The following is a 26,771-nucleotide window of genomic DNA, read 5'->3' on the forward strand; positions in this document are numbered from 1 at the left end:
ATTAACTGTGGTTTAAAATTTCACATTTTTGTAACTGTAAAAGCTCAGCTAGACTGGGTGTTTCTCACTCTCAACAAAGGGGTAACACTCACAGCAACAGCATGTAATCCCCTCATAACCCTTCATAAGAGATGTTTTCAATTTCTTTCTTTCCATTTGACAAAATCTGCACTTTGACCTGACTTTTTTATGCACTGTATTATGTGGTTATTTTTATTTGGAAAAGGAACATCTGGCAAAAACAAAAGCCAAAAAACAAATGTGTGGGGAAAGAAAATATTGCTCAAACTACGTCTGTAGATGGAAACAGGCGGCTTGAGTAACTGGCTGTGATAACACACCATTGTTAGTGATAAAAGCTAAATAATGACACCCTGTAAACCTAACAGTAAGTGATAGGAAAGGTGTGGCATAATCCAAAGCAAGATGAAGACAAATCTGACAGTGACCTGTTGACCACCTGTCTTAACGATAGTGATATGTGTCCCAGCAACCCACAGTCAAACAGACCTGAAGAGTGAAGTAGTTCTGTTCCACTCAGGTCAGATGTCCAGACAGCATACAGACAGTGACAGTTTTAATAGAGCAGCCCTGCCATTCCAAGAGGGAGGAGCTAAGCTTGCAGTGTGGGTCAGAGAGTGCTGCCACTAGAAACCGGGAGAGCATCTGTTGTGGCCAGTTACCCCAAGTGGTTCAGGTTATAGCAGCTTTGATTTAAGCTCCGAAGTCCATACTGGGTGTACCAGACACTTCCAGTAGAAACTGCAAAACGTAAAATGAATGCTGCCATTTTGTCTAAGATGCACAAGGCCATGGCTTCCCAACTGGCAAACACAGGGACCATTCTCACTGTATCAACGTAGGCTGATGAAGGAGCAGGCAGAGGAAGGATGTGTGAAGAAGGATATGGCTGCAGTTTCTGATTGTTCCAATCCAGGCTGCAGCAGAAGGACGGAGCATGTTTGGGGAAGCTGCCTGTAGAGCTATCAGCCATGTTAGGCCAGGAGGCTATGGCATCACTCCAGCGAGCTAAAAAGGCCCACCATTGTGCATAAGAGGTGTCTGGTACTTTTGGCTGCCACCGGGGTGGACGCATATCAGCATCCCTCAGGCTGGAAGCCCTCAGTCAGAGAGAGGCAGCCTGCCTTCCTCCTGGTGCCAGAGAGACCAGAAAGGACAGCCTCTGCATCTGCTTAACCTGTCACATGGCCTGGGCAGCCTTGGGCGCAGACCCCTAGTTGGTTTCAGGTGTTCCTGAGGTTTACCTGTGACAAAGTTTACAAATTTTATGTCCTCTCCTTTGGGATCTTGATGGCTCACAAAAAAGACAGGAGCATGGATGCAATCCTTGGGCCTCTGCTTGAAGTGTTGGAATTCTAAACTGCCAGGACGATTGGCTGGTATGTACCTGAAGTTCACCATATGCAGCTGAGGTCAGACACCATGGCTGCAACATCTTACATCCACAGACAGGGAGGCCTTGGCTCCCCTCGCCTTTCCAGTTTGACACATGAACTGGTGGTAGGAGTGTCTACACAACTTATATCACTGTAGTTATAAAAGAAAACCATTGCTCCCTATCTCAGGAGTAGGCACAGCCTATGGTCCCCCAGTCCTGCTTTGGTAGCCTGTTTTGGGAGGCCACTTGAATCAGTCAGCATTGCATTTGGCAGACTAGCCTGAGTGGACCATTCAAACATGTAGTCACTGACCATGGTGTCTTGCAGGGCCAGTAAGGTGTTATGTTGTGTCTGACACCTAAGCATACAGTGGCAACATCAGGCTGTCCTACCAGCATAGGGGTTTGCACATCTTGGACATAGTTTGACTGTAGCATGGATCCAAGCCCATTGGGGTGTGTGAGGCGAAAGCACCCTTGATGGGTTTGGGATTCTGAGACGGCCTCTGTTCTTTGCAAGAGATAGTCTCTTCACGCAAAACCAGCTTAACAATGTAACCTACAGTTATCGATGGTAACCTGTAGGGATCTGTGATGATTTATGTTTATCGCTGATGATCCATGGAGATCTGTGGCGGTCTGTATTGATCTGTGGAAATCTGTAGAGATTTGTAGTGATCCATCAGGTTTAGCCAGTATGCCTCCACTAGCCACAGTTAACTAATCTGCAGTGATCTGTGGTCAGGTGCGGTTTCTCATATGGTCAGTATGGGCAGCCACCCAAGTAATAAGATTGTAGTAAAATAAAGTCAATCATGTCACAAATTCCTTCCACATATAGCACATATCAGTCATAATAACATTGTGAATGAAAGCCCATAGTTACACATACGTTATTTTTCGGGGTTTGGTTAAATAGTGAAATATATTACAAAACGAGGTGGTTTAGTCTTAACTCTTGGTTGACGGTGTTGAGAGGGGTCACGTGTTGATTCCCGAGTGTCAGGTAAACAAATGGATAGGAAGAGGACACAGCCATCAGGTGCCCAGTTCTGGAAAAAGGGAAACGGAGAAGAGGAGAAACAAGCAAAAGATAAAGGTGTGGAGCATGTGTACATGAGTATGATCATGCATGTAATGAAATGAAATGATGTTAATTAGTATAAGCTAACTTGTATGTTTGTTAGCTTGTTGCTAAATTGCTGGCTATAATAGTAGATGATGACAGCATCCGTTTTCAATGCAGCTGACTAGCAAACATTATATCTAATTAATTTCACCTTAATTACGTGAATGTAACACAACATGACTAGCTCACATAGTGTTTGGTAAACGTTGCGTCTGTCTGTACGCTAATTCAGAAGACGTGTATTGCACTGATATTTTGTGATATAGATTTCTGAGTCATTTGAAGCGTGTCATGTATATAAGTAGCCATTAACCAAGGCGCTTGTGTTATTTATTTTTTTCCTGTTCTAAAAGTTGGATAAATTATGCTTAATAATATGTTTATTTAATCGTGCTTTTCATGCACTGATCATATATTTTGTATTTTAGCGCAAATGCAGGGGCACCTTTTAAATATCTTGTAGCACCCTCAACCAGCCAGGATGAGGAACCATCTGCCTCTGCAGAAACACACGACTCCACAAATTCTGTCTGATCCTGAGGATGAAGACCCATTTACCTCTACTTCTCCCCAGCAAAACTCAGGTGAGTTTGTGTGCACATATGTCTGTGAGTGTGTTTGTGTGTATGTGTGTGTGTGTGTGTGCATCCCTGCAAAGCATTTTGCAGACAGTTATAATGTTATTATCAGTGGGTATGTGTGATGTTCCACCACTATAATCGCTGTGAATAATGTGTGTATACTAATGCCCTTGTGCTCTCCATTAGAAATGCCTGGAGCAGGATCATCTACTGAGGATGAGCCTCTGTGCACTGACCTGCTAACTGGCCTTCAGTTCTGACTGTGAGAATTCAGACACAACTGGTTTCCAGGGGACCAAGTCACTTTGTATTCCCTAGAAACGACAGTGATGGAAGAAGTTGCCACCATCAATACTTCAGGAAGTCATTGGTTAGTGGGGAAAATATATCCAGAAGTTGGTTGGTATTTATTATTCATAGTGTAGTAAAATTATTACATTCTTAAGTGTGTTATTATATTGGTGTGATGAAGGATTTGTACAATTTAGCAATTTGATTCTTTATTTTATTTATATTTCATTCTAATATACTAGTTCTTATGATTGTTGGTAGTTATTTGTATTTATGATTGTATATATATTTTTTTTATTATAGCTGTTACTGTGTGTGTGGTTCTGAATTTCCAACAATTAATTTAATAAATAAGTCATTTGAGTTTTCTTTTATGTCTATTTTTTTTTGGGGGGGGGGGGGGCTGGAGGTGAGGTTCGCCCAGGCCGTTATGAAAGCTTTACAGCAGAGCCGTTTCTTTCTGTAAGCGGACTAGGCGGATGCATTGGGCCCCCGCACCACTAGGGGGCCCCCTTAAGTTGTAAGTCCGGCCTCAATATCTGAGGAGTGACCCAAAGGAAAAGGTGTGGAAGTACCTGGCACTTTTATTTGTAGCATCTCTGCTGAGGTTCCAAGCAAGCCAAGGCGATACGTACGCCAGCTGATTGGTCAGATCTGGTATCTACTGCCGCGTTGCTATGACGACCCGTAATAAAAAACGAGGAGAGGTGAGGCGAGTTGCGCTGAGCAGCGGGTACCGGCCATTAATGGCCTGAAAATAGAAAAAAAAGAAACTAGATGGAGGAAAACACTCACAGGATAAAGGTAAGGTCTGTTTTTTATTGCAGTTTTTTATTGACAAGGTTTCTACTGCAAGGGCTCTCATCCCTACTCCTGCATCTGACCCCTCTGACCTTGTCCCTTGCTTGGCTGTATTTGATTTGTTTGAGCCTGTGTCTCTGAAGGCCTTAGAACATGTGGTTGACCGGATTAAACCATCAGGTTCTCCCCGTGACTCTATCCCGCCCCACTTTTTTAAAGATGTTTTCCCCAGTATAGGGCAGACGGTTCTGGCCATTATCAACAGCAGTCTGTCTTCTGGTGTTGTCCCCCAAAGTTTTAAACATGCTGTGGTGCAACCCCTTCTCAAGAAACACAGTCTTGACCCTGGTGTGCTAGCCAATTTTAGACCCATTTCCAAACTGCCTTTCATTTCAAAAATCCTGGAAAAAGTTATGTATACTCAATTGAAATCGTTTCTGGATGAGCACGAGGTCCTGGAGGTATTCCAGTCCGGATTTAAAACACTACATAGCACAGAGTCAGCTCTATTAAGAGTTTTTAATGATATCCTTTTGGCAAATGACTCTGGAGACTATGTAACCCTTCTACTCCTTGACTTAAGTTCAGCTTTTGATACCGTGGACCACAGCATTTTAGTGCATCGGTTGCAGCTAGTAGGCATCTCTGGTACCGCCTTGGACTGCTTCAGGTCCTACCTGGCAAACAGGACTATGTGCGTAAGCCTTGGTGGTTCTGAGTCCCGCTCTGCTCCGCTGTCATATGGGGTTCCACAGGGTTCAATTTTAGGGCCCCTGCTTTTCTCACTGTACTTGCTGCCCCTGGGTTCCATCCTGAGAAAACATGGTATCTCTTTTCATTGTTACGCTGATGATACCCAGATTTATATGCCACTGAAGAAGAAGGACGGGTTTTCCTTGAAACCACTTCTGTTATGTCTTGAAGACATTAAAGCCTGGATGTCTTTGAACTTTTTAAAATTTAATGAAAATAAAACAGAAGTGATGGTGTTCAGTCCCAGTGGCTCTTGTGAACCACTTCCTGTTGACTTGGGCCCCTTGCTGCCTTACAGGAAGCAAACAGTTACAAACCTGGGTTTTAAGATGGACAGTGATTTTAAACTTGACCGGCAAATCGGTGCAATAGTTAAGTCCAGCTTCTTTCACCTTAGGCAGCTGGCAAAGGTGAAGCCCTTCCTTGCACAAAAGCACTTTGAAACAGTAATCCACGCCTTCATTACATCGCGGCTGGATTATTGTAACGCACTTTATCTTGGAGTCAGCCAGTCCTCCCTGGCGCGTCTCCAGTTAGTTCAAAATGCTGCTGCTCGCCTCCTGACTGGAACGCGTAAGAGGGAGCACATTACTCCCATTTTAGCCTCTCTCCACTGGCTGCCTGTGCACTTTAGAGTCCATTTTAAGATTCTTTTATTTGTTTTTAAATCCTTAAATGGTCTCGCCCCGCCTTACCTCTCTGAGCTGCTCCGCCCATACACTCCTGCCCGGTGCCTCAGGTCAGCTGATCAGCTGCTCCTGGAGTTACCAAGGGCCAAACGGAAGCTCAGAGGGGATAGAGCCTTCTCTGTTGCTGGTCCTAAATTGTGGAATGACCTCCCGTTATGTATTAGACAAGCCCCTTCACTGTCCGTTTTTAAAAAACGTCTTAAGACCCATTTTTATTCCTTGGCTTTTAATCCAGCATGAGACTCTGTTTCTGTTTTTGCTTTAATATTATTTTAACATTGTTTTATCGTTTATTATTGTTTTTATATTGTTCTTTGTTTTATATGTCTTATTTCATGTCCTATTTTATGTACAGCACTTTGTGTCAGCTGCAGCTGTTTTTAAAGGGCTTTATAAATAAAATTGAGTTGAGTTGAGTTGAGTTGTTTTCATGATGTGGGTGGAAGGGAGCTTTATTGACGAATTTTTAGCTAGCTTAAATGTTTGCCTTAGGAAATGGCTAAAATAAAATGTATATGTCACATGTGAATGCCATCAGACTGACTGACTGTGAGGCAGGGTGTGTTGTTAGGCAGATGTCTGTCATGTCTGCTGTATCCTCGTCCAGTGGGAGCTGCTGGTCCATCATAGACCTCCTCTGCTGTTCAATATTTGACAGGTAACTTTACTTTAGGATTATTTTAGTGTGTCCTCAGTTTCTAGGTCTCTAATGTGAAGTGTGCTAAACAACACTAATACATATGAGTCATTTGTATCGTGGATTATTATGGACTATCGTGGCAGTGGATTATTGCTCTGAGTGGATTATTGTTAACTCTACTGAGTTAGTTGCGTCTGTCTTTACCACATGTATTAGAATATTTATTGTGACAATTATTGTGACATTCCTACAGTTTAGTTATGTCTTTGATGTATTACTGTTTTATTTAAAAAGAATCATAATAACACAAATTCAAGCAATTTATTATTAAGTAAACTATTCTATATATGACCGTTAGTTCTGCCCACAGAATATAGCTTAAGACCATATCATCAGTTAGGCACAAGTAGTCCACTTTGTAATACCCTGTGAAATATACATAGGGTACTGGACTACTTTTATTACTCTAACAGGTACAATGTGTCGAAAACTTTGAAAATGGGTGCATGCTTTAAAGGGACACTTTACTGTATATTGCAATGTTTAATATAAAAACAGACTATTTTCTGCATTAGTGTAACATAACTCAACTATATGGTATGAATATCTGCTTAGGACCTATTTTGCTAGCTAACCTGAGGAGTTTTGTCTTTGCAGGAGTAATTCTGAAATATTTTGGAGCTGCGGACCAGGAGGCAGCAGGGCCGCTTTCAGCACCACCAGACCAGGATGTTTAAGTTTAAAAATGCTTTAAAATAAACATGTTTGAAAAACACTGCATCAGTTTCAATTACTGACCTATAGAGGATCCCCATTGTTTACCTTGTATTATCATTCTCTATCAGTTCAGCTTATTTGGGTGGGTCAACTGATTTTAATTTGAGAGATGTTTTCAGGACTCTGGCCTGTTTTCCTCTTGAAATGTAATAGGTTGTCATCTAGTTTGACAAAATAGTGGCTCCAGACAGCATCTTGCATAGGGCCCCCAAAAAGACTGAAACGGCCCTGAGTATTACAGTAGCATTTATATTAACTTATCTGATATTAGCCTGAATCTGGGTCAGATGTGTTCACAGCTATTAAAAGCATCAGTTAAGAAATGTTTAGTGCCCTATACATTAAAATAACCATCATTTCAAAGTTTAATTGTCTTATTATTTTTATTATTTTTTTCATTTTTGACACTGCCACAAGGAAACCATATGTTAGACTGACACTTTTTTATTTTACAGAAAGATGCTTTTTAATTGGTGCACAGATTGCTTGATCCGATACCTGGACATGGATATTGATAAAACCATATACTAGAAACACACTGACTGAACCATCATACTACAGCTGAAGACAAGGATTTACAAACCACTCTCTGAGAAAGGGCTTCACAGTCAATTGAAACTTTATTGAAATTGCAATATGGCAAAGTGCAATATTCAAATCACTGAAGCTGCAGTGTTCTGATTAAGGTATAATGCCTGACAAAACAGCTTTATAATGAAGTACTGTTGTGGTGCAGCGATGTCCTGGCCTACCGATCTTGTTTTTCTTACAGATGTAAGAAAACACGTTTATGTAGTACAGATACCAGCAAATGTCACATCATCATAATATAGTTTTATTTTGCTTGTTTCAGTTAATTATGTGATGTAAAAATGATCATTCTCAATATTTTTGAGTCATACTGCAATTGCAATATCCGTCAAAATAATTGCCATATGAGTTTTTGACCATAAATTAATTAATCCCATACCATGTATGATTTTTGCCCTAGTCTGAGTTGATTGTATGTCATAGATTTACCACAGCAGAGATTGTGGCTGGCTCAGAAGCTGCTGTGGTTGATAGACCATTATCTTCATGTTTAAAGAAATTCAGTAGCTGCATTCCTGAACCACCATGTGCATGTGGTTGAATTTTGTGGTTTCCCATGTAACATGGATGGTAAACACAATGTACACTGTGTGTATAACACAGTATCTCTGTTGTCTCTGTGTCAGGATTTCAACGGAGCATTCCCCCAAACTGCAGATCAGGAGCCACAGTTACCTGCGTGCGGTGAGTGAGGTTTCAATCAATAGAAGCCTGGATACCCTGGACCCCAAAACCCTCCTCGACCCCAAATCGCTGCTGTCCTCACCCCAATACCGCTCACGAAATGAAAGCTACATGAGAGCCATGAGCACCATCAGTCAGGTTGGTTGCCAACACTGCTGCCTTTGTCTTCACAGTATGTCACACCTGATCATTTCAGCATAGATACAGAAAGACTTGGATTGATGTAATAGTGTTTGAACTGTTAAAATGAAATATGTGGGGAATCAGACTGAAGAAATCCTCCCCTTTTCAACACAATGACATTACTCTTTGGTATGATTTGTGCATCTGGGAGATCTGAGAGACAAAACACAGTATGACAAGTTGTACTGCTCTCACGATCTTGAGAGGACAGGTTCTCAATTTTCCAACACAGACCTTGAACACAGACCTTGTGAAATATGTAACATCATTCATAATTAGACACCACTCAATTTCACCATACTATCAGTTTTAAGAAACTTCTACTGCATTTTAACACAGCTTTGCTGTGGGACTAAACACAATCAAATTGAGGAATTTCCTACGATACTTGCAAGGTCCACTTATACCATTTGCTCTGGAGCTTTTGACTGCATCACATGGCTATGTTAGAAGGTCTTAAAGATTAAACTGCTTCAGAAAGCTATGTTTTAGAACCTGAATATATCAGTGAGGCTCTGTTATGTCCAGAGGAGCTGTGGTGTCTGTGCTGCAAGATGTAAAAATGTCCATCATCATTAGGAGTCGAGAAATTTGAAAGTATGGAGACAAGTACATTTTTTGAATATTTATCTAACTTAATGTTGGAAATAATTCACGAATGACAGCATTTTCCTGGCCACTTGACCATTAACAAAATGTAAGTATTTCTCAGTTATATTTGGAGGTAACATGCACTTAAAATGACAACATAATTGGTTAGTAAAGAATCTCACTGCAGCAGCTGTGAATGGCTCCTCCCTACTGCACATAGGATGAATGTATGTTACACCCTCTCCTGATAGACTACTGTTTGAGCTTTACTTTAGTGATACATCACACAAAATGATGCTGTTCCCACGAAGCCTTCATTTGTCCCACCTTACCTTACCTGAACCTCCACTTGTATTACTCACCCAATTCCCCACCGAGTTGCCTTTATTAACAATTTTAATTTTACCCTCTGCATGCATCTGCATGTGACTAATGTCAGCCCCACCCTGCACAATATGCTTTTGTCTTGCAGTCGAGATCCAGTCAGTTACAATTTATCTGCAATTTAAGCTTAGTGATTGGAGACAAGAAAGACTAGGGGAATAAAAATGACAAATAGAATCCCAGTAATGGGATGTTTCAGTAGGTATGCTATTATTTCTTTTTCTTTGTTGCAGTTTTTTTTTAAAAATATATGCCTCCACTTATTTAAAGGAGCAATTTGTAAGTTATGGCCATTCACTTTAATACGTTATTGTCACACCCACATGCCCCTGCAGCAGGGGTTTAGGAAAAAATGGGGATTGAGTTGAAGGTATTGTCTCAGTGCAGTGTGAAATCAGCCAGTGTGCTGGTTATGTTAGGTTGAACTCTTACCCTGGCACAAAGCTTTTCCAAAAAGCTCACATTAGGAAAGATGTGGCTGTAAAATGGAGTATACATTTTTTTGAGCATCACAGCCCCTGTGAAACGACCCTTTTCACTATCAGAATTTGATCCATTCAGTCCAATAACAACTGAAAAGTCTGTATGAAGTTATTTCATTCCGATTCAAGTTAGTGGCGCACTAATAAGGAAATTATCCACTCGTCCAGTGTAAAGCTCTAGTGGCATGCTGTATGGGCCACACCATCCACAACTTGTTTGGAAGATCCCAGGTATTTTACACTCAGGAAGCTGGTCTATTTTGGCCCCATCCGCCACTGAGCAGTATTCATTGGATGCTGTATCCATGTTTACCTTGAAGTGATTGTTCGGGTCATCTACTGCATGAAATGACTTAGATAGATAAGACCGTGTGGTTAACGAGCTGCAGCTCCGGCCACAGTAATGGTCACAGCCCTGTCCCCTGCAACAGCCCCAGCCCTGATCCATTAAAGCAGCAGCAAACCTAGTGTGCTGTGATGAGCCCATCACCAAACTCCACCTTTATTTTATGGTGTTTTGTAACACTGTCCTAGTGAAAACTGGTGCACTGATCCCACCCACTGTGACAAGAGCAACTTTTGCCTTTTGTAGCAGATAAAGGCCAGACTCAAATGGAACAGCAGGATCTAGCCCTATAGCAATGGAAGGCCCTGCCCACTGTGACAGCATCAAGCCTTCCAGGTGCATTTGATCTGCTCCATGTTGTGGTAGCAGGCTCCACCCCCCTACTGCAACCTTGTGTACTGCTATATAGATTCAGAGAGCTGAGAGCTAAGTTCCATCATACACGCTAATGACAGTGCCAAAAAAGAATAATGCAGTTGCCAGCCCTCAATATCTTTTTGACCTGCACATCTAAAGTGTACCCTGTCAAGGTTTTCCTCACTCGAATCGAGGACTTAAGGACAGAGAATGTTGTTCACGTTACAGTTTGTTGAGCCCGCTGAGGCATGTGATTGTGATTTTGGGCTATATAAATAAACTTGATTTGATCTGATTTTAAGAATCTATGATATTTTGAATAGCAATGGTCTAGGAATTTCCCCAATGCGTCATCCTTCTCCCTCTTTCTCTCCTCACCTCTCCTCTCCTCTCCTCTCCTCTCCTCTCCTCTCCTCTCCTCTCCTCTCCTCCTCCAGCTGAGTGAGGTGGAGGTGAATGGTCAGATTGAGCAAGTGTGTGAGCAGGTCTACAGTGAGATGCAGGCCCAGGCCATGGAGGCTGCCATGGACAGCATGGACACCATGGACACTCTGCCTATGCCAGGGTGCTTCAGGATGCGAAGCCACAGCTACGTTAGGGCGATCGACCAGGGCTGTGCTGGGGAAGAGGAAGGAGAAGGGGGGAGGCCTCTGCTTCTGCTGCCATCCTCCCCACCACGCACATCTGCTACCACCGTCAGAACCATCCAGAGCAGCACAGGTAAGGCACTCTTAGGCAGGAATCGATGATAAGATGTTCCTTTATTGATACCCCTTGGGAGATTTTCACAGAGGCTCTAATTGGTTGCATCTACCTTCTTTAACATTTAACACAGGTGTGGGCCTCATGGAGGCAAAAAGTATAGTTCTGAACAGCTGTTTTTTTTAATTTAACAGACTGATCGAGTCTGAGCACTTTTTACTTGTATTTTGTCATTACCAACCTTGAGTCATCAAGCAGTGATTTTGAGGAGCATGGAGAGTTTCATCTGCTGGTAAAGGAGGTGTGGAATTATCCTCATCACTTACAGCTGGTATTTTTAAATGTCAGTTATCCAGTTTGATATGCTGTTAGGCACAGTGCTGTGAAAAAGTGTTTGCCCCCTTACAGATTTCTTTTGTTTTTGCTTTTTCTTGCTCACACTTAAATCTTATCAGATCATCAAACTAATTTCAGTATCAGACAAAGATATCCTGCGTTAATTTAAAAAGCAGTTTGTAATTAATGATTTAATTTATTAAGGGAAAACAGCTATCCAAACCAAAGCAATGCAGGCTGCACTTGCCTCAGTTAAAGCTGTAGTCTGTAACCATTTTTTTGTTGTATATGCTAAAATTGTCATTATGATCTGACAGTAGAATAAGATACAGGTCAGCTGAGTAAAAATGTCTGTGGTTCCACCCAGTGGCTGTAAATTGATTTGCAAAAGTACGCTGCTCACTACAACCAATCAGAGCCAAGGGGAGTGTCTGAGAAGTGCCAATCACTCTCCTGCATAAGCTGCTGGCAGCCCCCCTCCCTCAAGCGGGGTGTACTGGCAGTGCCCCCCAGGCGCAGTGCCTACTTTTACCTGGTCAGATACTTTCAAGCCCAAACTGTAAACAATGGCAGAGAACAGACAACAACAACAGAGCCGAAAAATGCCCCACCATTGCCCACATCAAAGAGAAGAAATAAGAAGACTCACGAAGAAAAGCAGTGTAAAAACAAAGAATTGAACCGAGCCTGAGAGAAAGCAATGATAAATATCAGAGCGTCATTTCAGAGGTGGAGGGAGCTTTGGGATTTGTAAGGATTCAAGAGCGACGGAGAGTTAGCGGCTTTTCTGCTGGACAAGTAAGGACCCCAGTTTGATATATGTTTCATTCTACAGTATGTTTTAACCACAAGGCTATGGTAGAAGTGGTCACAGAAGTACTTGCAATAGTGCATATGGCCATACGATGTTGCAGTCGAGCTACATGGCTCGTAGCTTGTATGCTAACTCCGGTGTTTAGCTCTGTCTTTATGGCGACTGGTTAGCAAAACAGTCTTTAGAGTGATCGGGCAGTTATAACATTAGTTTGTCTTCAGTACGCTCTTAAGTGGTTGAATTGGTTTAGAGAAATAACATTACTCATGCTTCAGAAAGACTGTGTAATGATTAGCTGATAACTCTGTCTACCGCGATGTGAGGAATATTCTTTGTTACTCTACAGTGACTTGGCATGAGGCACTCGTCATTGTAATTTAGTTGTAATGGTCAGAAAGAGAACAACTGAGGTTCAAATAATAGTTACAGACTACAACTTTAAGGTCAGTGTTCATGATTCAACAATAAAAAAGAGACTGGGCAAAAATGGCATTCATGGGAGAGTTACAAGGCGAAAATCACTGCTGACCTAAAAGACCACAAAGGCCTGTATCACATTTGCCACAAAACATCTTGATGATCCCTAAGACACTTGGGAAAATATTCTGTGGATTAATGGGACAAAAGTGAAACTTTTTGGAAGGTGTGCATCCTGTTACATCTGGTGTAAAACTAACACAGCATTTCAGAAAAAGGACATCATACCGACAGTCAGACATGGTGGTGATAGTGTCATGGTCTGGGGCTGCTTTGCTGCTTCAGGATTTGGACGACTTGCTGTAATTGATGGAACCATGAATTCTGCTCTCTACCAGAAAATCCTTAACTTGAATATCCGACCATCAGCACATGACCTTAAGGCCAAGCACACTTAGGTTATGCAGCGGGACAATGATCCGAAGCATACCAGAACCAAAATGAAGGTTTTGGAGTGACGTAGTCAAAGTCCAGACTTAAATCTGATTGAGATGCTGTGGCATTACCTCACACAGGCCCCTCATGCTTGAAAACCCCCCAGTGTGGCTGAATTAAAACAATTCTGCAAAAGAAAAGTGGGCAAAAATTCCTCTTCAGTGATGTGAAAGACTCATTGCCAGTTATCAGAAACGCTGGATCGGAGATTTTGCCACCAAGGGTCGAGATTTGATTTAGAAAACTTTTTTCCCTTGATAAATGACATCATCATTTAAAAACTGCTTTTGGTATTTTCTCAGGTTATCTTTGCTTATATTAAAGTTTGTTTGATAGGGGCACTGTTTAGCTCAGTGGGTAGAGTGGGCGTCTCATGTACAGAGGCTCCGTCCTCGCTGCAGTGGACTTGGGTTCCCTGGGTCCCTTTGCTGTGTGTCACTCCCTCTCTCTCTCATCCTGTTGCCTATCAATAAGGCCAAAAAAATTTTTTTGGATGATCTGAAACTTGTAAGTGTGGCAAACAAGCAAAAACAAAGGAAATATGCAAGGGGGCAAATACTTTTTCACAGCACTGTATATTGGAACCACACATCACATTAAAAGGAAGACTACTTATTTCTGTGAACTAGTTCATCCTGAACAGCGGCTGGTAGTATGTCTAAGCGACACATGCACACTACACACCATCACATTAGAAAAGGATGTGAATACAAGCAGCATTTCAATCCTGTTCTGAATGAATACATGACAGACAAAATTTTCAAAGTCAGCATGTGAATATGATCGACAGAACATAAGGTCATAATTATTTTTGTGTGGGAATTTAAGACAAAAGTTTTCAGAATTTTCATTTGACATGGCTGTCATCTTTGGCCTCCTTCTGAAAGTTATAAATCTCCCCCTTTACACGGGAATGTTGGCATTTGGGAAAATGGGGATTATTTCTCACAGAGCTGTGAGGTCACAGCATGTATGCCTGCTGTTGCGGCTCAGCATGCCCAGTGAGATCAGCTTCAGGTCTAAGAGGTCTACCAACCACTCAGGCTTGCTCAGTTCAACAAGACTGTGACCTCTTTTCAACAAATGCCTTACAACAGTCACACTGCTAAGCCAGAGCACATCAGAGTGGTGTGTCCCCATAGTGTGTATCAATTTCTGTGTGACTCAAAAAGATGAAAGAACATATGCAGTCACCTACTGGTTTTGCCGAAGTGTGGAAGAGGTCAGCCAAAACACTTAATATAATGTAAGTAAAACTGAGTGAGTAAAATTTTTTACATCAGCCCAACCACATGATTTCAGTGGTACAAAAGCATTAGGCACAACTCCACCATTTTGAAAACAGTGATAATGTCAAAAGACTAATCATTCATTATATTCTAAATAAGCAAAAGCCTGGCATTGGTGGGCTCTGGTAGCGCTGTCAAACTTTTGGGAACATTCCTGTCCTTATGGGAGTGCTCTCTTTCAGGATGACAGGACCTCCCTCCACAGGTCACAGGGCTCACTAAAGTATTTTATGAAGAGTGCTGTGAACCTAAAAAATCTATCTCAAGGAGCAGTGAAGCTGTTCAAGACGCTTGAGTTGCAACCACACCTTATTTACTGACTGTATGGGTCTTACATTCATTTATCATTCATTTGTGTTTTTATTACTTTGAGCATCATTGTGATTGATGTGTGGCAGCAATGTTGGATCAAACACCAGTGCAGTCTAACATATTTTCAACAGAATGGACATGTTTTTAAGCAATATATCCACTAAGACTCCACTGTGTTTTTTTTTAACCCTGCGATATATGTTGCGATATGAATACTATACGTGAATTTTCATCAGATACACTGCTGCACTGCTGCTATCTTGTGGGCAATTAACCTGCACTGATCTTACCTGTTTTTGTCATACTGAGCTGTGTTTTACCGACATAAATGTTCAAACGAATCTGCTGTGTTGCCTCTAGTTGTGGCAACAGATGCAAGGCACTGTCGACACAGAACACTTGTTTGGTTAGTATCATCCGTCTTGTAGCCGAAATAATTCCAGATAACTGACACTGCTTTTATTTTTGGCACTAAGTCCTCATTTTTGTGATTTTCTCTTGTTTGTTGCTCATTTTTCAATGTTGTTAGCAGCGACTCACTCCATGTGCAGGGGCAGGTCTGCTTCTGCACACTGAATAAGACCTAATGTGACTGGTGGAATGCTGTGCATGCAGAGTCTGCATGCACAGCATGTGTCAGGTTCCCTTGAAATTAGATGAGTTCATTTGCCTCCTACATCGCAGGCTCTGTGATGTGACTATTGCGCACATGTACATCGCAATGATGATGCCCAAAAGATATATTGTGCAGCTCTACTATAGGTCATGTTTTTTCTTGGATTCCATATGCTTGACATCACTGTGAAACTATCAGAGCTGATGCTGAGAAGGTCACTACTGGAGGACGTCTGCGTTCCCAAGATTCAGAGACGAACTTGCTGTTTATTAAATTCCAAAAATCATTTGATTGGTTTGACAGGAGTCAAGTAGAATAACAGTCAAGCAAAACAGACACCTTCAATCAGTATATGAAACAAATACATTTTTTAAATGTTTTATGTTTTTAATTTTACTTCAACCTTCAAGTCTGACTCTGACTAATTTTTTTTCACTACCCATTTTCTCTGTCCTTTCTCACTGACTAATCATTGTAGCACGCACACTTGCTGCTTTAGTCCTGGAATAGTATTTATATCTGTGATAATATGCAGAGCCAAATTAATCAGCTCCACATTTCTCTCAAGAGAGCTGACAATTATCTGGCCTCCATTTTCTAAGTGACTTCTTTTGGTAGAGTCTCATGAGATAGACTGTTAGTTACATTTGTCACCTGCATAATTACAAACATGGTAGTTCTAATATATATTTTTTCTTTTTCTGAAAGATCTTTTCATTTGCCTTTGGATGTCATTCAGTAGTGGGTATTGTACAAGCAGTTCAGGACAAAACAGCCTCCCAATCCCCACTCTGCTCAGATTACAACACATGATAAAAAGAAAGGGGAAAAAAAGAAAGAAAAAAGGGCAGTAGCAGTAGGGACAAAAGAGGACTTTAGAGCAAGACAAAATTGGGGTTAGGTTTAATCTTGAACCCTCTTCTGTGTCTAGTGAGATGTAGGTTGTTGTACTCCAAGAATGAGTTTTAAGGTCTCTTGGAAATATATTTTTGAATCCATCAATGAAGTTTCTCCAATTTAACATAATAGGGATGTCCTTAATCCACTGGTCATGTGAAGGGGGCAAATATAATTAAGTAAGATCAAACATCTGGCCAGGTTGAGAAGGTCAGGGCCTGCTGTATAAAAACAGGGAGGCCGGTGTCTGGTGAAGCGCCTAAAAACAAATATCCCATGGTGGGCACATATGGAAGCGAGCACATGGTTTTACAAATAACTGAGATTCCCTTCTTTTGTTTACAGTCCATACTCAGGAGAGTCGAAGGTTTCATGGGTTTCAACTGTTTCTTGACAAATTCTATAATTTGATTTAAATAAAACACAAGGGTTTACATAAGGGATTGTTCAGTGAAAGTTGCAGTAAAAGATAAAAAAGATAATAGGCACAATGCTATTGTTGAGCCAAGGTTTCCCAGCAGAACATTGCCCAAAACATCACACTGCCTTCACCGGCTTGCCTACTTCCCATAGTGCATCCTGGTACCATGTGTACCAGGTAAGCGACACACACACACACACCCGGCTATCCACGTGATGTAAAAGAAAACATGACTCATCAGACCAGGCCACCTTCTTCCATTGCTTCATGGTCCAGTTTTGACGGTCACGTGCCCATTGCTGGCACTTTAGGCAGTGGACAGGGGTCAGCATGGGCACCCTGACACTCTGACCCGATCACAATTTGGTCCTAGTCAAATTTGCTCAAATCCTGCTTGCCCATTCTTAATATATATATATATATATATATATATATATATATACGGGGTTACAGTCAGGAGGCAATTTATCTGACCGCTAAGACGAGAACCCATGGCAGGCAGGGACAGAAGAGACATGATACGTAAGAGCAGGGAGAGAGAGCAAGAGAGGGAATTGGGCATCAGCAGCTGTTCCCTCATATTACCCATCTGCAAAACAAAGCATTATTTTATACAAAACATGTCTCTGAAAAGAACAACTAGGGTTCAACTTGAAACAATTTAGGCCACTAGTTTAACAGGGATCAAACCTCATTTTGGTCGTGTCTGCAGTTTTTTAGATTACATAAGTAGAAAACTCTGTTTACTGCAGAGATCCCTTTGGGGGAAAGGCCACTCAATTTTCTCTTTTTTTTTTTTTTTTTTGCTTGTTTGTGTCTAATGGCTGTTGCAAATGGGCAGATGGAACTGAAAGATTATTGAAATGTGAAAATATTGCGCAGCTTTGTGCTCTTTAAATGTCTAAACTGTATCATTCCAGGACATCACAGTGTAAACATGCACATGTTTAAATATCTTAAAATAGTTTTGTTCAGTGATAAACTACATGTATACACTGGATCAGCCACAGTGCTGCTATGTGTTAAGAGGCAATTTGATGTAACTCACACTCTAATACAACACCGTGTGATTACACACCTAACAGGAGAAAGGATTACACTGTAATCTGGCCTCAGGTTGCAGTTACATGCATAACTGCACTCTGCTGGACAGTCTTACAAAAAAAAGCAGAAATCTCACAGAGATAATCTTGTAAAAGCAAAAAAAGGCTGTCTTCATGCGTGATATTCAGATGGGAATATGCCAGAGTGGATGCCACAGGGGACTTAGCATAGTGTCGGCTGTTTGGTATTAAGATAGTCTTTATTTTCAAAGTGCTCAACTGGAGATGACCTACATTTGCAGCTCCTCTGGGAATTCTTATATAGTTACCCAAGAGGATACATGGACACACATGCAGATAAGCACAAATGTGTATGTATATATTATTCACTCATGCACTCTCTCACACAGTGTCACACAACAGTACAGTAGATGGTTGGCTCCACTTCCACATGACTGCACATTGTGCTGATAAATACTGGTCCAATGCCCACTGAACTGAATTATCCACCCAGGCTCATTGTACAACTGAATTGTCAACACAGGACTTGAACAGCTTCACTGGCATGGCATTTTAATCTGTTGACTCATACACAGTGTGGTAGATTTGATGAACATGAGTTCTACACCCCAACACAACAGGAAACATCTAGTCTGTGTGAACGGACAACCCACCAGATGACAGAACGTCCGGTGCTGTTTTTTTTTTTTTTTTTAAATTTCTTTATTAGTTCTTCTTCTTGTTGCTAAGAGAACATGTCATCAGCCAAGCAGCATTTAGTCTGCTGCAACAGCGTATACTGTTCCTGTCATTATACACTAATGTAGTTTTTTTTGGTGAGAGTCTCAAGTTTGATTCTATTGGGTGTACTTTTAACAGTGAGTTAGATAAGTTAGTTTTTTCACAACATTTAAAGGGAGTCTGGTACAGTGGCTTAGGAAACTCAATTAAAGCTAGGGTTGGTAAAACTGGAGAAACAAGCAAGATCAAGTTACATTTTGAAAGAACCTTACCAAAAAAATTCCTCCAGACCAACTCCTCCAAAATACATGAATGTGCACTGCCTAAAGACACCAACACTAATTGTCCAATAGCTCTCACTGGCCAGCTGGGAGATGTGTGTTAGCTGGTAGTTTGCTACTTTCTTCAATCTCTTAGCTTCTTCAGTCAAATTAATACGTAAATAAATCACTATGTTAAATTTCAAAATCATATAAACACAAGCAAAGAAGAATGTACAACAATCCAAACAGTTGTGGGTGCATGCCCTACGCCATAGCCTACGGGCTAACCTGACGTACACCTCTCAAGAAATCTAACTATGCATTGTGACGTGGGTTGGTGAAAGGGAAAGGTTATGGTCTGCTTTAGTGGCAGTGACTCGGGTTAGAGATGGCAGGCAACGTGGGGTGTTCTGCATGGTGTATTTATTACAATATACAGACCATACCATGCCAGGTCTCTACAGCATCATATATCTTATGCATACATGCATGGATGAACACAGGCCGAGGATGCTACACCAAACACGCTACAAAATGAAATAAAGCTCAAAACACAGCTGGCGGGGGTTCCCGGACGATGGAGCGAAACCAATAGACGGAACAAAGCAGACGGGTATCTGGGGGAATTAGAATTAGTAGACTCTTTTTTCCGGCATCTCTGTTACTTAACAGCAATGCCCATACTGAAGATTGTGACCTGTAGTTTACCCCTGTAAACACACCACCCTTTTCTATTGATCACTCACAGCAGATAAACAAGGTCTCTACTTTTGCTGGTTTTCAGACCTGGTGCATCAATTCAGCCAAATTTAGCACATAGCAGGCAGTAAGACAGACACTGAAACAATATCAAAACATCCAGTTAATTTTCAGAATAAAACACTCTGTGTCGATGCCAGCACCAACATTTCCAAAAAATCCTTGCAAGCCCACCCTGGTTCTAATCCATCAGTTGGGATACATATGTAATTGCGATCACACGTGATTCTGTAATTACTGCGGGAACTCGGCTGTCTAGAAGTGCTGTTCTATGCTGCACTCAAAACAGAGCCATGCAATGTTGACAGAATAGGAAGCACAGAGCAAAAGTGTAGCTAAGCCGTTCCGCAATGCACATGCAACCAGTATAGTTCCTGAGTTCCATTATACTTCTCCTCCGGAACTGCTTTTCCCTGAGTGTCTCTGGGATATAGAGTGCACAGGCTGGATGTCCAAAGAGCAGGCAGCCCTCCCTGCAGACACTCCACCTGTCCACTCTACAGAATGGTGAGATGAAGGGGAAAGTATAGTTTGCAATCCCCTCATCGTCACCAGCGATGCACACATGTGCACATGAATAAATGCTCACTATAAATCGACCTTAAGGTGTCAGAACTTTATCTTATCATCCAGGTTATATCTGAAGGCATTTTAACAGTTACAATAAATAAAAGGTATGTTTACTTCTCAAATATTTACCATATCATGATCTTTGCCTATTTGTAACAAAAGTGTCTTTGTTGACTAAATTAAGAATGCAGGATGTGAACCTGAAGTTTGGGAGTTCTGTGTTTTGCACCCAGTTCTGCATCACACTGTCTCTTTTAAATACCACTACACTCATTTGTAAATATCATTAAAACCAAAGGAATTTGGAAAATGTGCTTTCTTGCTCAAAGCTAATGCTCAGATTTATACTACACTCTTGTCTGTACTCTGACACTATAGCCAGTAGCTGGTTATCTTAGTTCTCTAAAGCTCAATAATGTGTTAAAATAAATTGCCATTTATGCACTGAACTGTTTATTTGCTGGCAGCAACTTAAAAAAACAACATTTTAATAATACATATTCGTGTGGGCAAAGAAGCCTCATCTTTTTGTATAGACAGACAAACAGACGGATTAGAATCAGAATGCCTTTATTTTCATTGTAAGCTCAGCATACAACGACATGAAAAATACAGGCTAAAATGCATAAACAACAAAGATTAGAGTAGTGAATGCCAACATTACAAAAAAACTGAGAAAGCAGAGTCAGAGGGTTCAATAGTAAAATGCAACTTAAATGAGGTCAGTGTGAGTTAAGAAGCAGAGCAGGCTGATGAGCCATGTAAGCCCAGCTAATCACCTCCTCTCATTTTGCTTCCTCACAGATCCAACTCTCCCACCAGCCCTCTCTCTGATCTTCATTCAGTTGCTGAGGGCACACTTGACATTAGCCATATAACTGTCTCCATATCCACACAAAGAAAAGAGACTGGGAGATTAGCATTCATGTAATACACTCTGAAAAGCCTTGGAATGCCTGCTCAGTGTGATCTCTGATCTGTGTTGCTGTCTGTCCGGTTGCTCTGAATTGTGTGTGCTGTCAGATGAAGCCCAAAAAGTCAGAGTCAGAAACAAACACAACAACACAAAATGCAGGCAGGTTTAAGGGTGTGTCTATAATGACACAGACTGTAGATATTAAAAAGGCTCATTTTTAACAGTAATAGACCATATTCACATGTTGGCAATTTTCCTGTGCACACGCAGGGTGAAATTCTCCAGTGTGTACTGCTGTGTTCCAGACAGTCCTATAAACCTATGGAATCTGACAAATTGTTATAGATATCTTCAGAAACTGAGAAGACAGTAGTGGAATGTGGAAATTGGGAGACACTCCAAGACATATTTTCAGTTAAAAAAACATATTTAATTACCTGTAAGCTTCCATAGACAACAGCTAACATCAGCATTCAACCACATCCTGGCTAATATTCCCATTTGATGGCGTTACAGGATAGGACAGGCGTAAATTAATCCTGACATATCAACACACATCTCTGACACATACGTTTCAACCTTGAAGTGAACTGTGCTGCATGTAATCAAATTGTAGCCTAATTTTAACCAGGAAGTTTAGCTAATATTATACCAAATATGTTGCTCTTCTCTATACTCTACTACTATATGTTGCACGTCGTCCCTCCAGGTTTTTTGCTATCCATCACCCTTTCAGCTGCTGTTCAATCAGGAAGCAGTGAAATGATAACAATATGTCAGATTCTCCAAGTTAATAAAATGTTCAACCTGGAACCCAGCAGCATAACTTTATCCCAGAATCTGAGCTTCCCATCCTGAGATCTCCAGTCACCATTTTTCTGTGATGCTAGCTAATGAGGTCATGAAAGATTGGACATTATGCATCTCCACTGTTTTCTCTTTGAGCTTGGTGAAAAAAAGTCAGCTTGATTGATTGATTTTCAGATGTGTTGGAGGTGATTTCAGTTTTTCTGACACGAGAAACATGAATATGTAACAGTATTATGATATTGTTGACAAAGCTATCACTTAAAAACATCCTTGTTTTTAAGAGATATCAGCTACAAGTAATGGAGCCTCAAATCCCTTACCAGGATCTACACAAAGCTGCATTTCAAGTGTTAATAGTATGCATCAAATGAAACATCTGGCTCGTGATGGGTACTTACCCGCAGATGGAAGTGGCAAAGAGGCTGACTTTGTCCTGACATTGATGCTGGTGGTCCTGCAGACCAGTTGAGCTGATGGCTTTTAGCCAAGCCTGAGATAAATGTATCTGATCAGTGAAGAGGCCAGGAAGTGGAGCTTTTACAGATGGCATTGTACAAGGTCATGACCCATACTGGGAGACTGGTGCGAATTAAAGAAGGAAAAGAGTTTTGCATAATTTAATGCAAATTTGCTAATTTAAGTAGATGGCCCATAAAGGTATAGCCTGTATGTATATGATATGTGAAGACAACAAGCTCACTCTCTTGTGTGAGAGCTGGGCAGAAGTTTTCACAGACTGCTGAAGGCATATGAGAAAAGACACAATGTGAAGTGATACTTCAGGTATCCAGGCTCAAGGACATTAGGAGGCGGGGAGAAGCACTGCTGCGACTGAGAGCTGAGAATACTTCATGTAGTTCAGAGAACTGAGGCCTGTGCCACTGAGCAAGTTCAACATCACTGCCACAATAAGCACACTGAGCAGTAACACAAAGGTGGTCCAATGCTAGCCATGAATGTGATCATCTAATTGACAACAAATCATTAACTGTGTGAATGCTTAAATGAATAGACTTAGAATATCACTGTGCCATCTTAAGGGTACACTTAGATCTGACTATAATTATATTTGTGGGTAGCATTTATAATTACTGCACTGTAATAACATACTAATAGTGTGGTAATAGTTTGGTAATAATGAAGTAACAGTTAGATAACACCATCTAATTACCTAATGTAGAATAGAATAGAATAGAATAGAATTACTTTATTGATCCCAGACTGTGAAATTATTTTGTCACAGCAGCAGTGGGTCCACAAAAAAGAAAGAAAAAGGAAAAACACACTGTACATAACAGAAATAGAAAGCAAGATATATACAATGTATATACACAGTGCAAACTATACTATAAACAATAGAGGTCAGAGATTTCTCTGTCTGGCAGAGGTGGGAGAGTTGCTGTATGAAGTGATGGCTTGTGGCAGGAAAGATTTCCTGTATCTGTATCAGCGAAGCTGAAGCAGCCTTTTGGAGAAGGTGCTCCACTGTCTGACCAGTGTGAGGTGGAGAGGGTGGAGAGGATTATCCATGATGGATAACAGTTTTTTTTAGCGTCCTCCTCTCCATCACAGCCTCCAGAGTGTCCTGTTTGCAGCCAATCACAGAGCCAGCCTTCTTAATGAGTTTATTGAGTCTCTTGGTGTTGCTGGTTCCGATGCTGCTCCCTCAACAAACCACAGCAAATGTAAGTTATAACCAGATAACAGTGCATATTCCAAACAGACATACCCATTGTTAATACCAAGGTATCATCTGGTTATTACTTTGGTAATTACATGGTGTTACCTAACTATTACCACACTGCTAGTGTGTTATTAATGTGCTGTAATGTAAAGTGTTCTTTTAATGACAAGTGTATGGCAGTATTAGCTTTTTCTCCTTCCAGACATTCTCCCCATTCGTGCTGCTTCACCTGACTTTCTAATTTTGCATATTACAACTTACAGTAGAGGTCTCTGCCTAACAAGTAATGTAAATATGGGTTCTAAGAAGTTGCTTTTGCAGTTGACCTATATGGTTGTTTTTTTCTGATGAGGACAGGCTTCCTTTGACATACAAGCAGCCAAGCAGTTTCTCAACGCTTAACATGTCAGTCAAAGGCGCTGACTTCTGAGAGGAAGAGCTAAAGATCCCCCTCTCAAAAGAAGCCCCAGTGAATGTTTAGCATTTTGCTGATGCATCAGAATCCAAGTGATGAGCTGCCCTGACCCTGTCCAAAAGCAACCCGCATATTTTGCTGAAACACTTGAATTACGACAAGCCAGCTCTGTCTGGAGACAAGCAAAGAGAGAAGCAATGGGTTCACCACTGAGGAAGACTGATTTAACAGACGGGAGGGACTCCACTCTCTCCTCCCTGTAACTCTAAAGGTTAAAAACCACCTTCTGTGAGGATAATCCTCATATTTCGTGTTTAGCCCTTAGGCACCCTCACAGCTAACACTCAAAACTGTTTTCAAGTTTCAGAGTTACAGAAAGATGGAGGAGGCTGACAGATGTGAAGTTTGATGTATCCACAGAGAAGGGATCTTGGTGATTACAGCACTCTAATCCTGTCAACTACAAATTATGATATATTGACAACTTGAAGAACAGTTCACATTAAGACTAGATCATACAATGGATTTGAGGAAACAGTTTAGTACTGTGTGAATATAATTGTGCGAAGGCATGGTCCAGGCATGGCTCACAGACAGTTCAGTCAGTAAAGACTCGTAGATTTTTGAGTGAGGATTTATCGCCATGTGTGCAAAAGTGAGGGAGAAAGTCTTTGGCGGTTAGACTCCATTGTGATGAGGTAACGGGAGGTGATGAAGCTGTGCGTAGAATAGGAAACCCCCCGATAAAGTCTAGACACTGGTGGTGGGGGTGATGGAGGAGGAAGGATCCTGGAGATCTGATGATGGGGGAATCTGTTGAGTTGAACCTAGCTACTGGATGAAGAGCTAGAGGAGGAAGAGGTGGAGGACGCTACATGAATGCCTGCAACGACAGCTGACAACAGAGAGGAGCGTGGTTTTAAGTTTGACAGTAGAGACATGATTGGCTGGTTGAACTAAGCTGAGCATCATTTGTTACAGTTGGCTGTCTTGATTTCACTCCAATTTTTCCCGAGTATCAGGATCAGTACAGGTATCTCAATCTGAGAGACTGTAACAGCCATGCTCCTGATGCTGCTGCAAGCCTTTTACTGCTTTTACTGCTCAGTTTTTGAAGTCATCCGTTGAAAGCACCAAATAACAACAAACAGCACAATACAGCTGGATATTATACCTTGAAAATGTTCCAAAACCAAATGTTTCCCATGTGCAAAGTACATCACTTGTGTGAGGCATGTGTTCCATTGATTTCACCCATGTTGAATCTTAAATGTGAACATTTCATACCGGAGTGAAGACAGATAGCAGATTAAACTCAGATGTATCACCACAAGTTTTATATTTGCATGTTTGTTTTGTCATTCACCAGCAAGTTAAAATGTGTCAGTTAGACTGTAGGAGAACAAACATCTTTCTTCACTTATTAGAAACTTTTTGCTCTTCATGGTCTGTTTAAGACACATGACGCAGATCATTTCCTGAGAGTCAGGTTTCATATGTTACATCATTTCAGTTTCCCTGAAACATTTAGCCTAATAATAGCTTCTGGTGTCCAAAAAACACCATTAACACATTCTGGGTTGTTAAATGGTGATTCATATATAAAGACATTCTGCTAGGTGAGATGGATCCTGCGCCTCTGAGCAGGACACATTACACACTTTTGATACAGACTGTTATTTATGCTCAGGTGTTCAACAGGAAACATAACTTTAAGGTTGTGGGTTCACAAATAAATCCAGAAGAAGTTTGACGTATACGGAAGCTTCGTTTGAATGAAGGATATCAGCAGTTTAATGTATTGACCTCCAGAGGATCCCCATTTTTTTTAACCTTGTATTGTCATTTCCTATGAGTTCAGTTTGCTACGATGGGTCAACGTAGTTTGACAAAACAGGGGCTCCAAACAACATCTAGCATAGGGCCCCCAAAAAGACAGAAATGGCCCTGGATGGACCATCATGACTAATACCTAAAATACAAGCCTTTGGGCGCAATGTTATGATCTGGGGTTGATTCAGTTGGTCAGGTCTAGGTTCAGCAACATTATGTACCCAAAAATTATCATTAATGAAAATAAGCGCATTACTGAAGAAATCATTACACAACCTGCACTGTAAGAAACAATAAAAGTGTGTCTTTTAAGTGTCCATTAATAGAACTGTGTGCAGTTCCACATGTGGCACATCAGTTTATGTGATTATTTAAATCTCTCAGTGACTCTGTGTTGTAACTGATAGAATATATAGATCATAGCATTTTGTGGGGCTCTGTGCAGACACAAATTCATCCGACGTCTCTACAGCTGTTAAAGTGGGCTGACAGCTGATCCAGCTGTGATCAGCTGCAGCCGTCATCAGAAATGAACATCGCTTCACTTGAAACTGCAGAGAAAATGATGTCTCATTTCTCTTAAAACACATTTCCTCGTCTCCTCTCTCCTCCTGCTGTTTCCTCGTGCCTCTCCATGAATCCTCAGTGGGAGGGACTGAGACACAAGGAGAGGTGCAAGTGAGGGAAATGTGGATGCAATTTAGGTTCAATTGGATGCGCCCCCTGAGATGGCAGCTTTATGACAGCTCATCTGAGCACA

General features: G+C 41.2%; 1 protein-coding gene across 8 annotated transcripts in view; it reads left to right on the forward strand.

The window, feature by feature from the left end:
- The window catches only part of LOC119011321 (disks large-associated protein 1-like), a 115,320-nt gene that overhangs the window by 68,071 nt on the left and 20,478 nt on the right, over positions 1 to 26,771 (forward strand). For all 8 annotated transcript variants that reach the window (XM_037084335.1, XM_037084334.1, XM_037084336.1 and 5 more), the window contains 2 exons: positions 8,278 to 8,473; positions 11,116 to 11,398. In XM_037084335.1, the coding sequence (XP_036940230.1) occupies positions 8,278 to 8,473; positions 11,116 to 11,398 (479 nt within the window). The remainder of the gene's footprint in view (positions 1 to 8,277; positions 8,474 to 11,115; positions 11,399 to 26,771) is intronic.

The sequence above is a fragment of the Acanthopagrus latus genome, chromosome 21, assembly GCF_904848185.1.
Source record: "Acanthopagrus latus isolate v.2019 chromosome 21, fAcaLat1.1, whole genome shotgun sequence".
Classification (NCBI taxonomy): Eukaryota; Metazoa; Chordata; class Actinopteri; order Spariformes; family Sparidae; genus Acanthopagrus; species Acanthopagrus latus.